This window comes from Hyla sarda, chromosome 8, assembly GCF_029499605.1.
Source record: "Hyla sarda isolate aHylSar1 chromosome 8, aHylSar1.hap1, whole genome shotgun sequence".
Classification (NCBI taxonomy): Eukaryota; Metazoa; Chordata; class Amphibia; order Anura; family Hylidae; genus Hyla; species Hyla sarda.
This window is the reverse complement of record NC_079196.1, coordinates 20,207,152-20,224,540: the sequence shown is the minus strand read 5'-3', so window position 1 is coordinate 20,224,540 and position 17,389 is coordinate 20,207,152. Positions and strand designations below refer to the sequence as shown.

At 45.1% G+C, this 17,389-nt stretch overlaps 2 protein-coding genes across 6 annotated transcripts in view; one reads left to right on the top strand and one right to left on the bottom strand.

The window, feature by feature from the left end:
• The window catches only part of SLC4A3 (solute carrier family 4 member 3), an 88,919-nt gene extending 79,044 nt beyond the window's left edge, over positions 1 to 9,875 (bottom strand). The window contains exon 1 of one of the 2 annotated variants that reach the window (XM_056535895.1): positions 9,789 to 9,875. The gene's annotated coding sequence lies outside the window, so the exon portion shown is untranslated. Of the gene's footprint in view, positions 1 to 9,607; positions 9,700 to 9,788 lie in introns of those variants that run through there. The other variant, XM_056535894.1, reaches the window with a different exon arrangement.
• Positions 9,374 to 17,389, top strand: part of STK11IP (serine/threonine kinase 11 interacting protein) — a 76,440-nt gene continuing 68,424 nt past the window's right edge. Inside the window, exons 1-5 of one of the 4 annotated variants that reach the window (XM_056535891.1) lie at positions 9,374 to 9,632; positions 12,983 to 13,047; positions 14,616 to 14,815; positions 15,086 to 15,160; positions 16,648 to 16,743. In XM_056535891.1, the coding sequence (XP_056391866.1) occupies positions 12,987 to 13,047; positions 14,616 to 14,815; positions 15,086 to 15,160; positions 16,648 to 16,743 (432 nt within the window). In that variant the 5' untranslated portion in view covers positions 9,374 to 9,632; positions 12,983 to 12,986. Of the gene's footprint in view, positions 9,633 to 9,673; positions 9,747 to 9,842; positions 10,067 to 12,982; positions 13,048 to 14,615; positions 14,816 to 15,085; positions 15,161 to 16,647; positions 16,744 to 17,389 lie in introns of those variants that run through there. The other 3 variants (XM_056535890.1, XM_056535888.1, XM_056535889.1) reach the window with 3 other exon arrangements.

Here is a 17,389-nt window from a genome sequence, read left to right as displayed (position 1 = left end):
GGCGTTTCAGTTTCCTAACTGTGCATCCAATATACTGTAAACTGCAGGACTTGCATGTAACAGAATAAATCAAATGTGTAGAGTTACAATTTATAAAAGAATTGATGTTATACGTACTATGTGTAACTACTGATTTGAAAGTCTGTGATTTATGCATAAAGGGACAAAGATTCCATCTTTTTTGGGCACATTTGTAGTTGCCTGTGGTTTGTAACCATGTATGACCGGTATGACCAGCTTCTATTGTGCAATAATCACTAGGACATAGTTGGTTAGATAATGTGCGGCCTCTCTTGGCCACACACTTGACACTGATATCAAGTATTTCGGACACAATTTAATTATCCCGCAACACAGGTAGGTGTTTGAGGAGAATGTTTTTTATGTCCATAAAATTAGTACTGTAGGCAGTTGAAAATACCAAAAGGTGGACGATTTTTTTGTTTTTTATTTGTGACAGATGATAAACATGATACCCGTGTCCTGCATGCTGTTACGCCGAGCGCTCCGGGTCCCTGCTCCTCCCCGGAGCGCTCACGGCGTCTCTCTCCCTGCAGCGCCCCGGTCAGACCCGCTGACCAGGAGCGCTGCACTGACATTGCCGGCGGGGATGCGATTCGCATAGCGGGACGCGCCCGCTCGCGAATCGCATCCCAAGTCACTTACCCGTCCCGGTCCCCGGCTGTCATGTGCTGGCGCGCGCGGCTCCGCTCTCTAGGGCGCGCGCGCGCCAGCTCTCTGAGACTTAAAGGGCCAGTGCACCAATGATTGGTGCCTGGCCCAATTAGCTTAATTAGCTTTCACCTGCTCCCTGGCTATATCACATCACTTCCCCTGCACTCCCTTGCCGGATCTTGTTGCCTTGTGCCAGTGAAAGCGTTTAGTGTTGTCCAAAGCCTGTGTTACCTGATCTCCTGCTATCCATATTGACTACGAACCTTGCCGCCTGCCCTGACCTTCTGCTACGTCTGACCTTGCCTCTGCCTAGTCCTTCTGTCCCACGCCTTCTCAGCAGTCAGCGAGGTTGAGCCGTTGCCGGTGGATACGACCTGGTTGCTACCGCCGCAGCAAGACCATCCCGCTTTGCGGCGGGCTCTGGTGAACACCAGTAGCCACTTAGAACCGGTCCACCGGCACGGTCCACGCCAATCCCTCGCTGACACAGTGGATCCACAACCTGTAAGCCGAATCGTGACACATGCAACTTTTACCTCTGCTCTCCAGAGAATGTGTTTTGGGTAACCTCTATTAATTAACCTATTTTTTATATCCGTGCATGTATTGGAATAAGTATCATCATCAGAAGATGCTCTTTTTGCCCTTATAAGTTCTCCCACAGGGAGGTTGTCCATCACATGTCATCATGATGTCTATGATCTCCTATTAAAGTGACATCAAGAAAATTAATGCAGCTCCCACCCCATTCCAATGTAAATTTTAAACCGAGATTGTTGGCATTAATCTCATCCAAAAAATGAAAAGCTTCATCATGTGATCCTGTCCATATCACCAATATATCGTCTATATATCAACCATACCAGCCCACCGTAGAGTGCAGTGGGCTGGCGGTCGCATACAGACATGTCTCTTCCCAAAAGGCCATGAAAAGATTTGCCAAAGTGGGTGAGAATTTTGCTCCCATTGGACAGCCGGTTGCCTGGAGAAAAAAAGATTGATTAAACCGGAAAAAATTATGTTTAAGTAGGAAACTGAGTACCTCACTGATGTATTCATTCAACTCAAGACTCTAAGTACTATATCTGGTTAAATGATGTTGAATTGCGATTAACGCTTTATCATATGGGATACATGAACATAAAGATACTAAATTGCATGACATGAATGCATCACCCTTATGCCACGTAAGTTCTCCTATTGCATTGAGTAACGATTTTGTGTCTTTTATCTGACCCATGGTACGGCTTACCAGCGGCTGTAACAAGGAGTCTACCCACGATCCTAATCGCTCTAAGAGCGATCCTATGCCCGCTACTATGGGACGAAGAGGAGGCGGAAAGCAGTTTTGGTGGATCTTAGGCAGAGCGTGAAATACAGGGCAGATAGGATGAGCAGGACATAAAAATTCACTCTGCTGTTGAGATATAAGATTAAGGGTAACTCCTTCATCCAATAGCCTCCTCAATTTGCTACAAATAACATTAGTTGGATCAGAGGGGATCAGTCGATAGGTTGTCACATCATTAAGCATATCAAACACCAATTTTTCATACAACTTGACATCTAAAACCACGACTGAGCCTCCCTTATCTACATTCTTTATGATAACATTGGGGTTGTCTTTAAGGGATTTAATAGCAATGCGTTCTCGTTGAGTAATGTTATCTGTATTCACATTTTTCGTTTTTTGTAATTGCTCTAAATTTTGTAGATCCCTTTCCACACGTTGTTGAAACAGTTCCATTGATTGCTTGCGGGAATTAATGGGGTAAAACGCTGAATTAGACGTTTGAAAACTTGTTTTAGTGTCTGTTATTATAGTATCAGTGTGAATATGGTCCTGCAAATCCATCAATTGAAGTAAACACTTTTGATCCGTAAATGATGAGTGTAACGGTAATGCATTTTGTCCTGTAATATTAAGAGGGCGTGACAGAGAGTTATCTGAAGTTGACCTATTTAAAGGGACAGAATTATCATGCTCTGTGTTTTCCTTAAAAAAATGTTTCTTAATGGTTAGAGTTCTTATAAACCGGTTTACGTCTTTAATGGTGTTATATAAATTAAACGACTGATTAGGAACAAAATGTAATCCTTTAGACAAGATGTTGTGTTGCGCTTTCGTTATTATGCATATTTTGTATCATTTCTTGTTCTGTTTTGATTTTGTTTGGGTGATGTTTACATCCTCCTCTGTGGTTTTTTCGTTTCCTTTCATATGTTGATTTCTTGTAGGATATTTTCTGTTGTTGTACTTCGGTTTTTGGTCCCGCTTGGAAAAAGGCTCCTCGTTTTTTGACACATGAGTTGGGCGGTGAGCTGATGCATTCTGTTCATCTTCTGCGTAATCAGTATAATTGTCCGTGGTGTCCAGTTCAGACGAACTGAAATGAACAGACTTTCTTTCTGCGGTATTGTTTGTATTGCCATGTTTTTTGAGTATGGACCGCGGTTTTGGTTGTCGGCGGTTTCTATGCCAGGTGTATACTGAATTAGTGGCATAATCTCGTAAGTCACGACTGAATTGAATTTGTTTTGATTTTGCAATATCTTCCTCAAGATCTTTTAGTTTATCTTCCATTTCTGTATGTAAAGTAGTTAATTCTGTTAGATCCTTATAAGGTTCCAATGTTTCATTCATAGTTTTTATATTATTTTCCATTTCCAACATTTTGCGTTGTTGTCGCTCTATTATGATTGCAATCAATTTAGAGGAGCAGTTAGGAAATCCAAAAAAGAAATGCATTTTCTCTGATGTCATGACCACAGTGCTCTCTGCTGACCTCTGCTCTCCATTTTAGGAACTGTCCAGAGCAGCATATGTTTGTTATGGGGATATTATCCTGCTCAAGATTCTCCTAATCTTCCGTAGCAGCTGCAGAAGTTTTCCGGATCCTAAGACCCCGCGGGATCATATTTTTGTCTGTATATTGTTTAAGAGTAGTAATGTCCCACCACGTACGTAACTGTTTAGATCTAAGATGTTCTAGGTCCCATAGGGTTTTTTTGATGTCAAGAGGGATAGTGGTGTTTCCTTGATTGGAAAACAAAGTAGCTGCACGTGTGAGGCGTTCCGTATTGTCCAAACTTACATGGAAAGTTAGGTTAGCAGCACCCACGGTACATATAAAATGAAAAAATATGTAAATGCAAAAAGCAACCAGCTCACCGCCTTGAAGATTTCATCTTAACAGGAGGATCAGGAAAACTCTGGGAGCAGGGAGCGGCAGTCCAAGCCGCATCTTGGTATGAACAATATCAAATGAAGAAAAGTGCAGATGCTCCAGCTCCCAAAAAGAAAAATGATTAAAAGTCCAAAATTTTATTAATACATATTAAAAATAGGGAACAACAAAAATCCACGTGAGGTTAAAAACAAAGCTGAAACGCCGACACGTTTCAAACCGTGCGGTTCTTAGTCATGGCACAGTATAGGACAAGAATACCTGACTGATGGGGGTCTGACCTTCCAGGGCAGTGGTCTCCAAACTATGGACCTCCAAAAGTTGCAAAATTACAACTCCCAGCATGCTGGGAGTTGTAGTTTTGCCACAACTGCAGGTCCGTCGTTTGGAATCATTGCAAATAGGGGAATCCTGGAAATTGTAGTTCTACAAAAGCTGCAGGTTAACAGGGACCACTGCTTTATGACTTCAATTTCTTAAATAAAAATCACATTTATAAAAAATTCTGAATATATTTAAAGGGGTATTCCAGGAAAAAACTTTTTTTTTATTTTTTTTATATCAACTGGCTCCAGAAAGTTAAACAGATTTGTAAATTACTTCTATTAAAAAATCTTAATCCTTTCAATAATTATCAGCTGTTGAAGTGGAGTTGTTCTTTTCTTTCTAAGTGCTCTCTGATGACACCTGTCTCGGGAACTGTCCAGAGTAGAAGCAAATCCCCATAGCAAACCTCTTCTACTCTGTGCAGTTCCCGAGACAAGCAGAGATGTCAGCAGAGAGCACTGTTGACACTGCGGAATTTCAACGGTGGAAAATTCCGCTGCTGAAATTGTTCTGCGCAAAGAAAGTACATGTTCATTCTTTGCGCGGATTCTGCGAGCACTGCATGGCCGTCAATGGTGACGGCTCAGTGCCCCGCGGCCCTAGCGTCGAAGTAGCTTCGGCGTCGGACCCCAGGCAGAATCTGCACTCACGGAATTCAGTGAGCAGAGATTCCGCAGTGTGAACGCACCCTTAGACAGAAAAGAACAACTCAACTTCAACAGCTCACAAGTACTGAAAGGATTAAGTTTTTTAGCCCGGGGATGCCGGGCTGATCGGGTCTCTGGGACCCGACCGCCCGGTAATTTTGCATGATCCCGGCTGTCACAGACAGCCAGGACCATGATGGAGGCTAGGAGCAAGGTGGCAAGCCTGCCACCTCCTCCGATCCCCTGCGATCCGTCGGTTAGCTAACCGACCAATCGCAGGGGGGGCGGTTACTTCCTCCCGGCCTGCCCGGTCCCTGGAAGTCCGGAGAGGACGGGAGGAAAACCGGAGGATGCGGCGGGGGACGGGGGAGTGCTGGGGCCCGGCCCCTGAAGACACGGATCACGGCGATGAAGACGGCGGCAGCGGCGACAGGTGAGTTCCTCTTCAGCCGTGGTCGGGCCCTTTACAGCAATGCACGTCACCGTAAAGCGACATGCATTGCTGTAATGGGACCCTGTATACTACAACTCCCAGCATGCCTAGCCAGCCCTTGGCGTCTGGGCATGCTGGGAGTTGCAGTTTTGCAACATCTGGAGGTCCACAGTTTGGAGACCACTGTGCCCTTCCAGATGTTGCAAAACTACACATCCTCAGCATGCCCTTACTGTCCAGGCATGCTGGGAGTTGTAGTTCTGTAACATCTGGCCCTTCAGATGTTGCAGAACTACAACTCCCAGCATGCCTGGACAGTTTTGGCATACTGGGAGTTGTAGTTTTGCAACATCTGGAAGGGCAGAGATTGGGAACCACTGTATTAGTGGTCTACAAACTGTAGTCCTACAGATGTTGCAAAACTACAACTCCAAGCATGCTGGGAGTTGTAGTTCGGCAACATCTGGCTCTAAAGATGTTGCCGAACTACTACTTCCAGCATGCCTGAGAATGTTTGGGAGTTGTGATTTTGCAACAACTGGAGGCACACTGGTTGGGAAACATTGTCTGTTTCCTAACTCAGTGTTTCCCAACAGCTGGAGGTCCCCCCCTTGTGAATGTACAGGGTACATTCACATGGGCAGGGGGCTTACAGTGAGTATCAGGCTGCAAGTTTGCGATGCAGCAAATTTTGCGCGGCAGCTCAAACTCGCAGCGGGAAACTCGCTGTAATCCCCCGCCCGTGTGACTGTACCCTAAAAACACTACACTACACTAACACAAAAAAAATAAAAAGTAAAAAACACTACATATACACATACCCCTAAACAGCCCCACTCCCCTCCCCAATAAAAATGAAAAACATCTGGTACGCCACTGTTTCCAAAATGGAGCTCCCAAATGTTGCAAAACAACAACTCCCAGTATTGCCAGACAGCCGTTGACTGTCCAAGCATGCTGGGAGTTTTGCAACAGCTGGAGGCACCCTGTTTGGGAATCACTGACATAGAATACCCCTATGTCCACCCCTATGCAAATCCCTAATTCAGGCTTCAAATGTACATGGCGCTCTCACTTCGGAGCCCTGTCGTATTTCAAGGCAACAGTTTAGGGACACATATGGGGTATCGCCGTACTCGGGAGAAATTGTGTTACAAATTTTGAGGGGCTTTTTCTCCTTTAACCCCTTTTGAAAAGGTGAAGTTGGGGTCTACAACAGCATGTTAGTGTAAAAAAATAAATGTTTTACACTAACACGCTGGTGTTGCCCTATACTGTTCATTTTGACAAGAGGTAAAAGGGAAAAAAGCCCCCCAAAATTTGTAATGCAATTTCTCCCGACTACGGAGATACCCCATATGTGGGCGCAAAGTGCTCTGGGGGCGCACAACAAGGCCCAGAAGGGAGAGTGCACCATGTACATTTGAGGTGATTTGCACAGGGGTGGCTGATTGTTACAGCGGTTTTGACAAACGCAAAAAAAAAACCTTCATACTCAGAAGAGATGGGGTTACAAATTTTGGGGGGTCTTTTCTGCTATTAACCCTTGCAAAAATTTGAAATTTGGGGGGAAACACACATTGTAGTGAATTTTTTTTACATTTTTTACATATGCAAAAGTCATGAAACCCCTGTGGGGTATTAAGGCTCACTTTATTCCTTGTTACGTTCCTCAAGGGGTCTAGTTTCCAAAATGGTATGCCATGTGTTTTTTTTTTTTGCTGTTCTGGCACCATAGGGGCTTCCTAAATGCGACATGCCCCCCGACCAAAATTTGCTTTCAAAAAGCAAAATATGACTCCTTCTCTTCTGAGCATTGTAGTTCGCCCGTAGTGCACTTCAGGTCAACTTATGGGGTACCTCCATACTCAGAAGAGATGGGGTTACAAATTTTGGGGGGTATTTTCTGCTATTAACCCTTGCAAAAATGTGAAATTTGGGGGGAAACACACATTTTAGTGAAAAAAATATATTTTTTTTTACATATGCAAAACCCGTGAAACACCTGTGGGGTATTAAGGTTCACTTTACCCCTTCTTACGTTCCCCAAGGAGTTTAGTTTCCAAGATGGTATGCCATGTGAGGATTTTTTGCTGTTCTGGCACCATAGGGGCTTCCTAAATGCAACATGCCCCCCAAAAAATATTTCAGAAAAACGTCCACTCCAAAATCCCCTTGTCGCTCCTTCGCTTCTGAGCCCTCTACTGCGCCCGCCGAATACTTTACATAGACATATGAGGTATGTGCTTACTCGAGAGAAATTGGGCTACAAATATAAGTATACATTTTCTCCTTCTACCCCTTGTAAAAATTAAAAAATTTGAGTCTACAAGAACATGCGAGTGTAAAAAATGAAGATTGTGAATTTTCTCCTTCACTTTGCAGCTATTCCTGTGAAACACCTAAAGGGTTAAAACGCTGACTGAATGTCATTTTGAATACTTTGGGGGGTGCAGTTTTTATAATGGGGTCTTTTGTGGGGTATTTCTAATAAGAAGACCCTTCAAATCCACTTCAAACCTGAACTGGTCCCTGAAAAATAGTGAGTTTGAAAATTTTGTGAAAAATTTGAAAATTGCTACTGAACTTTGAAGCCCTCTGGTGTCTTCCAAAAGTAAAAACTCATAAATTTTATGATGCGAACATAAAGTAGACATATTGTATTTGTGAATCAAATTTTTTTGGGGGGGGGAATATCCATTTTCCTTACAAGCAGAGAGCTTCAAAGTTAGAAAAATGCTAATTTTTCAATTTTTTCATCAAATTTTAGGATTTTTCACCAAGAAAGGATGCAAGTTACCACAAAATTTTACCACTATGTTAAAGTAGAATATGTCACGAAAACACAATCTCGGAATCAGAATGATAACTAAAAGCATTCCAGAGTTATTAATGTTTAAAGTGACAGTGGTCAGATGTGCAAAAAACGCTCTGGTCCTAAGGTGTAAAATGGCCTGGTCCTTAAGGGGTTAAAGGGGAACTATATTTATTTTTTTAAATGAATTGGTGCCAGAAAGTTAAACAGATTTGTAAATCACTTCTATTAAAAAAATCTTTACCCATCCAGTACTTTTTAGGGGCTGTATACTAAAGAGAAATCCAAAAAAGAAATGCATTTCCTCTTATGTCACGACCACAGTGCTCTCTGCTGACCTCTGCTGTCCATTTTAGGAACTGTCCAGAGCAGCATATGTTTGTTATGGGGATATTCTCCTGGTCTGGACAGTTCCTAAAATGGACAGCAGAGGTCAGCAGAGAGCACTGTGGTCGTGACATAAGAGGAAATGCATTTCTTTTTTGGATTTCTCTTTAGTATACAGCCCCTAAAAAGTACTGGAAGGATTAAGATTTTTTTTTTTTTTTTTATAGAAGTGATTTACAAATCTGTTTAACTTCCTGGCACCAGTTGATTTAAAAAATAAATAAATAAAAAAAGTTTTCCATGGGAGTACACCTTTAAGGGGTTAATTTATAATCTTATACACTCTATATCAGTGGTCTTCAAACTGTGGCCCTCCAGATGTTGCAAAACTACAACTCCCAGCATGCCCGGACAGCCAACGGCTGTCCGGGCATGCTGGGAGTTGTAGTTTTGCAACATCTGGAGGGCCACAGTTTGAAGACCACTGCTCTATGGGGGAGATTTATCAAAACCTGTAGAGAGGCAAAGTTGCCCATAGCGACCAATCAGATTGCTTCTTTCATTCTTAACAAGGCCTGTGAAAAATGAAAGAAGTGATCTGATTGGTTGCTATGGGCAACTGGTCCTCTTTGCCTCTCCACAGATTTTGATAAATCTCCCCCATTATATGTCAATGACTCCCAACCAGGGTGCCTCCAGCTGTTGCAAAACTACAACTTCCAGCATGCCCAGACAGCCGAAGGAAGTTGTAGTTTTGCAACAGCTGGAGGCACCCTGGTTGGGAGTCATTGACATATAATGGGGGAGATTTATCAAAATCTGTGGAGAGGCAAAGAGGACCAGTTGCCCATAGCAACCAATCAGATCACTTCTTTCATTTTTCACAGGCCTTGTTAAGAATGAAAGAAGCGATCTGATTGGTCGCTATGGGCAACTGGGCAACTTTGCCTCTCTACAGGTTTTGATAAATCTCCCCCATTATATAGAGCAGTGGTCTTCAAACTGTGGCCCTCCAGATGTTGCAAAACTACAACTCCCAGCATGCCCGGACAGCCGAAGGAAGTTGTAGTTTTGCAACAGCTGGAGGCACTCTGGTTGGGAAACACGGCTCTATGATGTGTTGCAGGAGGCCGGAGACGATAACGGTCGCTCCATCCCCACTCTCTATGGTGTCTGGGAGGACAATATACGTAACTGTTCGGCTTTGCCTCAACTCTATGGTACGCGCTGGGAGACAGGCCTCAGAGACTGGACGCTCTTACTCTAATGCCCTCCTCTCTATGGTGTCTGGGAGGACAATATACGTAACTGTTCGGCTTTGCCTCAACTCTATGGTACGCGCTGGGAGACAGGCCTCAGAGACTGGACGCTCTTACTCTAATGCCCTCCTCTCTATGGTGTCTGGGAGGCGGGTGTACTAGACTTTGGCTTCGCTCCTATTCTCTGAGACGGAGAGCGGAAGTGTACAGTGGGATAGAGAGACTGCTGGACAGGGGGAAGGGGACACTGGGGGATCTGGCAGGAGCCTCAGGTGACCGGAGACTGGACACGGAGCAGCGTGCGGACCTGGTCAGGTGCGTCCGGGGGGGACAGCGCTATCATCTCTATGTGAGGGGTCACCCTGCAGCTGTCTATGGAGACAGAGTCACGTGATGTAGGTGAAAATGGTGCAACATCATAACAAAGTATCACAGAAATATGCAAATACACGCTCATCACACTTTGCATAATTAACCCCTTGAGGACACAGGTCATTTTTAATTTTTGTTTTTCGTTTCCATCTTTTCCCCTCTTGACCTTCTAATGGCCATAACGCTTTCAGTTTCCCATCTGCAGACCCATACGAAAGCTTGTTTAACCCCTTAAGGACCGAGCGTTTTTTTTTTTTCGTTTTTGCGCTTTCGTTTCTTCCTCCTCACCCTTTTTAAAAGTCATAACCCTTTACATTTTTGCACCTAAAAATAAACATATGGGGGGAGATTTATCAAAGGATTTAGACTGGTTTTTCCTGTCTAAATTTGTCGCACAGAAAGTCGCAGTCTAACTATGTGCGACTTTTCTGCGACTTTTGCTGTGGAGGATTTTTAGAACATGATGCATGCGAGTCTATTTTAGACGGAAAAATGCATTGGTGCTGAATTTATCAAGTGCGACTTTTGTGCGACAAGTCGCATCTGCCCAAAATACGCTGAAATGTCCGACCATGTTGGAGCCGGTCTAAATGCAGTGTAACCTGTAGACCCTGAAGTCTGAGCACAGAATTTATCAAGGGCTGTGAGACCTTTGATAAATTAGGAGCACAATAGACAGGAGACGACCACATATGCTGGTCTATAAGCATTCCCAGAATAGACTAGATTAGGAAATGTCCCCCACGATGTTTTTTTAATTTATTTTTTTGCGCCACCAATTCTATTTGGTAATGACATCAGTCATTATACCCGAAAATCTACGGCGAAGCGGGAAAAAAAATTCATTGTACGACAAAATTGAAGAAGAAAAAAACGCCATTTTGTCACTTTTGGGGGCTTCCGTTTCTACGCAGTACATTTTTCGGTAAAAATGACACCTTATCATTATTCTGTAGGTCCATACGATTAAAATGATCCCCTACTTATATAGGTTTGATTTTGTCGTACTTCTGGAAAAAATCATAACTGAATCACCACTGGACTACTCCTTTAATGTGTGTGTGGTTTTTACACTTTTAGTTCCCTTAGGGGACTTTTAAGAAGGAATCATTTGATTCCTCATACAGATCAATGTGGTTCCATAGAACCACATTGATCTGTGTGCTCTGCGCTCGATTGATAATCCTGGTCCTGCCAGGCTTTATCATTCTCAGCGCAGGAGTCCACATGGTAGGAGAGGTAAGCCCTCGGGCTACCTCCACAGTGGATCAACCACCCCTCAATTGCGCTGCGGTGGGGGTGGGGGGGGTTTCGTTATCTTTATTTTGTAGGTCCATACGATTGCGACGATACCCATTTTATATAGGTTTTGTTTTTATTTTACTGCATTTAAAAAGTTATAACTTTTTACGATAAAATTGAGTATACTTAAAATTGTGCTCTATTGACCCCTGTAACTCTTTTTTTGCAAACACGGAGATGTATGATGGTCATTTTGGGCGCTGTGATCTGTAGTTTTTATTAGTACAGTTTTTGTTTTAATTGGACTTTTTGATTACGTTTTTATTACGTTTTTTTTGGCCCTGATACATGATCTGACCTGATATCAGCAATTCTGGTGTATGGTATTTTTTTAAATGTTATTTTACGTTTTCCCGCATGATCATTAATGTTATATTTTAATTGTTCTGACAATTCCGCCCGCGATGATACCAAATAGGATAATTTTTGTTTATTTAGTTTTTAAAAATTTTATTTTATTTTTATTCATGAAATGTGAAAATTAGGGTGATTTAAAATTTTTATTAGGGGTAGGGGCTTATTTATATGTTTAAAAAAAATAAAAAAAATTACTTTTTTTTTAAAGGTCCTATGGACCAGTGGTCTCCAACCTGCGGACCTCCAGGTGTTGCAAAACTACAACTCCCAGCATGCCCGGACAGCCAACGGCTGTCCGGGCATGCTGGGAGTTGTAGTTTTGCAACATCTGGAGGTCCGCAGGTTGAAGACTATTGCTATAGACCATAGGTCTGTGGTCCTCCAGCTGTTGCAAACCTACAACTTCCAGCATGGGCGGACAGTCTTTGGCATGCTGAGAGTTGTAGTTTTGCAACACCTGGAGGTCCACAGTTTGCAGACCACTGCTATAGGGCTCTATTATAAGCAATTATTGATTTTGCATGTACTGTATGGTGCTATGCCATAAGTGATCAGTTATATTGGCGCTCCACTAGTACAGTCTGAAACAGAACAGGGGTAAAGACTTCTATCAATCATCGGAACCCCAGGATTATAATCATGGGGGTCCATTTTGCACCCCAAACCCACCAGCAACGGTCGCCTTGGCCTAGTGTTTCCCATCCAGGGTGCCTCCAGCGGTTGCAAAACTAAAACTCCCAGCATGCCTGGACAGCCGAAGCCAACGTTTTGCAACAGCTGGAGGCACCCTGGTTGGGAATAAAGAACTCTTCAACTTTCTCACATATGTTGTTTCAATTCTTCCTCGTCTGCAGGATCTCTGCTTCCTGTCAGTGAATGCAGTTTGTCTCCTTTACATCCGGAGGTTGAAAACCACCATGAAGCCTGGAGTCGAGATTTATAAAGGCCTGTGTAGAGGAAGAGCGGTGCAGTTGCCCATAGCAACCAATCAGATCGCTTCTTTCTCTTTGGGAAGAAAAAAAGCCTGTGAAAAATGAAAGAAGCGATCTGATTGGTTGCTATGGGCAACTGCACCGCTCTTCCTCTACACAGGTTTTGATAAATGTCCTTTCGCTCACAGAGGTTTTTTTTATTTTTTTCCGGACTGATACATTGTAACAAACCCTTTGCTTTGAGAAATTTCTTTATGGATTGTCAGCCATTCACTTAGAGCAAGCAGAGATCTTGAGAATAAATGTAGCACGTTATTTAATTTTTATTTTTACTTTTTTTTTTTTCAGATAAATGAAGACTGAGGCTCCGGAGTCCATGGTCCAGGGCCTTGCGCAGCTTCTACGAGACCATGGTAGGTGTATAAAACTAGAGCTTGGGGTGAGTCGGCTGCGGGCAGGGCGGTATTCACACCAAGGCTGGCGTCGGCTTGTGCCTTCAGGAATAGTGGAGCGGTGCTCGTGTGGCAGTCATGGTGGCTGTAAAGGACAAGGTGAGATGGGCTCTGAGGGTCCTTGACTGGACTGCGGGGTCAGGGTGGTGCTGATGTTTTGGAGTCTCCTGACAGGGTGAACATTTATTCCATTGGGATGTGGTGGTCTCTGGGGTTAGGGTTGTGCTCGCTGGAGTTCCTGGTCAGGGTGGTCTCTTGGGATTCAGGGATCAAGGTTTCCATGCTGGGTTGTTTCTAGGAGGGGTCGACATTGGTGGTCAGAGTGGTATTAGTTCTTGGAATATACATGTTGGAGGGGACTCTCTGGGTCCCTGAGTGGGGTACACAATAAGGAATCCTGGTTAGGGTTGTGTCTGAAGGTCAGGATGGTGCTGGTACTTGCAATCTACAGGCAGGGTGGACTCTTGGAGTCCCTGGAAGGGGAGGTCCTTCGGGAATCCTTGTTCTCTGTGGTGCTGGTGCTCAGAGTCTACAGGCAGGGTGCTCTCTCCAGTTTCCTTGTTCTGGTGAACTCTCAAAGTGGCACTGGGGCTCAGAGTCTCCAGTCAGGGTGACATTGAAGCACATAATGTCTCCAGGCAACGTCTCACTGATGCTAATAAAGGTCTCCAGGCGAGGTGACACTCGTGAGGTCTCCCGGCTGGATGGAACTGGTGCGGTGAGTCTCCTGGCGGGGTGGCACTGGTGCGGTGAGTCTCCTGGCGGGGTGGCACTGGTGCGGTGAGTCTCCTGGCGGGGTGGCACTGGTGCGGTGAGTCTCCTGGGGGGGTGGCACTGTTGTGGTGAGTCTCCAGGCAGGGTGGCACTGTTGCGGTGAGTCTCCAGGCAGGGTGGCACTGTTGCGGTGAGTCTCCAGGCAGGGTGGCACTGTTGCGGTGAGTCTCCCGGCGGGGTGGCACTGTTGCGGTGAGTCTCCCGGCGGGGTGGCACTGTTGCGGTGAGTCTCCCGGCGGGGTGGCACTGTTGCGGTGAGTCTCCCGGCGGGGTGGCACTGTTGCGGTGAGTCTCCCGGCGGGGTGGCACTGTTGCGGTGAGTCTCCCGGCGGGGTGGCACTGTTGCGGTGAGTCTCCCGGCGGGGTGGCACTGTTGCGGTGAGTCTCCCGGCGGGGTGACACTGGTGCTGTGAGTCTCCCGGCGGGGTGGCACTGGTGCGGTGAGTCTCCCGGCGGGGTGGCACTGTTGCGGTGAGTCTCCCGGCGGGGTGGCACTGTTGCGGTGAGTCTCCCGGCGGGGTGGCACTGTTACGGTGAGTCTCCCGGCGGGGTGGCACTGTTGCGGTGAGTCTCCCGGCGGGGTGGCACTGTTGCGGTGAGTCTCCCGGCGGGGTGGCACTGTTGCGGTGAGTCTCCCGGCGGGGTGACACTGGTGCTGTGAGTCTCCCGGCAGGGTGGCACTGGTGCGGTGAGTCTCCAGGTAGGGTGGCACTGTTAGAATATACTTTTTGCCAGTAACGTTCCGTTTCCTCCAGGGGACACCGTTCTGGACAGTAGCCGGGTCCTGTCTCTCCTCACCCCGTGTCTACAAGTCGTCACCCGCCTGTTCGAACAGCTGTTTCCTCGCGGACCAGGAACTGGGTTCCAGGCACTTCCAGCGCACCCGGCCGACAACGTCCCCATCCTGCGCACTCAGTTCCTGCTCGACATGTTACAGAAGACCCCCGCCCTCAAGGTTTGTATCTTCACTAGTTTCCCTACCGGATCCACATTTCTCCTCCAACACCATTCATACCGCTGCCTTCTTAAAGTGGCAGTGTCCTATATTTATAAGTGGTTGTCCTAGCCCCGCCTCTTCCTGCCTGACTATAACCGAATAGCACGATGCTGTTATATAGCCCATTGCACAACATGGGGGTCATTTCTGTATGAGAGTCATTGTTGTGCGACATAACTAATTTTCAGAAATGTATTTTCCCTTCTTGTATCTCGCTTAATTTTGCAGCTTATTCATCCTCCTGAGTGTCCTCGCCAGTTTGACGTGAACATCTTCCCCTTTAAGTCTTTACGGTCTTTGGAGGTGAGAATAAAAATTCAGAGATAAAAGTCCATACCGCGTATTACTGGAAATTGTGATATTGCAATACCACGGTCAGCCTGATGGTGGAGTCATGAGCTGTATTTTTATACATCCATGGTATCCAACCTGCAGCCCTCTAGCTATTGCAAAACTACAACTCCCAGCATGCTCGGACAGCCAACGGCTGTCCGAGCATGCTGGGAGTTGTAGTTTTGCAACAACTAGAGGGCTGCTGGTTGGACACTCTTGTTAAAGGGGTACTACGCCCCTAGAAATCTTATCCCCTATCCAAAGGATAGAGGATAAGATGTCTGATTGCGGGGGTCCCGCCACTGGAGACCTCCGCGATCTCGGCTGCGGCACCCCAGACGTCCGGTGCTCGGAGCGAACTTCGGTTCGTGCCAGATAACTGACTATGCAGGGATGAGGCTTGTGACATCACGGCCACGCCCCCTCCTATGGGAGGGGTGTAACGGCCCTCCCATAGACTTGCATTGAGGGGGCGTGACCGTGATGTCACAAGCTCCAAACGAACACCGGGTGCAGCAGGGAGATCGCGGGAGGGTCCCCAGTGGCGGGACCCCCGCGATCAGACATCTTATCCCCTTTCCTTTGGATAGGGGATAAGATGTCTAGGAGCGGAGTGCCCCTTTAAGCACAGTTTTTTTTTTTTTTTATCACAACATATGGCAAACCTTATAAATTCCTTTTAATCCAGCATCGGTAGAAAATTATGCAAAACTTTTTCCTGCTTTTAGAGTATAAAGCTTTTCTTCTGCAGCGTGAACATCGGCACAATCCAAAAATGTCTGATAATCCGCACACTTATGCTCTAAAATAACTTTATTAATATAGTTACCTCTTTATGTAACAAGACAGACTATCTGTATAGGGGACCATTTTCTTATAGCACATATCTTGATAATTTTGGCACCTTTTGGGTCTCGCTGATGCTGGAATAAAGGAATTTTCCTTGACATTACTGCTAGAGATGAGCGAACTTACAGTAAATTCGATTCGTCACGAACTTCTCGGCTCGGCAGTTGATGACTTTTCCTGCATAAAGTAGTTCAGCTTTCCGGTGCTCCCGTGGGCTGGAAAAGGTGGATACAGTCCTAGGAAAGAGTCTCCTAGGACTGTATCCACCTTTTCCAGCCCACGGGAGCACCGGAAAGCTGAACTACTTTATGCAGGAAAAGTCATCAACTGCCGAGCCGAGAAGTTTGTGACGAATCGAATTTACTGTAAGTTTGCTCATCTCTAATTACTGCACTACACACGAACGTGCACACACACACACACACACACACACACACACGCGCTTAGTTTAGTCAATTTCTCTGACACATTGCTCCAAATCCCCTTCATATCGATAAACTAAATCCTGTCTTCCTGCAGCAGCCACCAGGGGGTGCTGATGAGCTTACTGTGTACTGTTTTATCATTGTGTTCAGCATGTGTCTTTTCTTTTGCTCTCTGGTTCCCAGTTGCGGTCCCTGCCCCCTCACTGTTTACGCGGCCTGCGATGCGTCTATTCTCAGCTGGAGGTTCTCGTCTGCTTCCGGTGTGTCACCAGCTTGGAGGTGAGTGGAGGGGCCGCCATACTGTTTGATCTGTACGTCGCCCTGCCTATTTATTGCAGTCCTTTCTTCAACCATTTCATACCATCTCTTATCTGACCTATAGCACTGTCCATCCTGAGCTTCCTGGTTCATTTATTATTATATTAATAATAGCAATAATTAATAAAAAAAAAAAAAAATATATATATATATATATATATATATATATATATATAGTAAATGTAATATTCTTTTCCATATATATATATATATATATATATATATATATATATTAGAGATGAGCGAACTTACAGTAAATTCGATTCGTCACAAACTTCTCGGCTCGGCAGTTGATGACTTATCCTGCATAAATTAGTTCAGCTTTCCGGTGCTCCCGTGGGCTGGAAAAGGTGGATACAGTCCTAGGAGACTCTTTCCCAGGACTGTATCCACCTTTTCCAGCCCACCGGAACACCTGAAGGCTGAACTAATTTATGCAGGAAAAGTCATCAACTGCCGAGCCGAGAAGTTCGTGACGAATCGAATTTACTGTAAGTTCGCTCATCTCTAATATATATATATATATATATATATATATATATATATATATAATATAACAATGAGCAGCACTCAAAAAATGCAAAACAAAAATTGGAATTTATTCCTT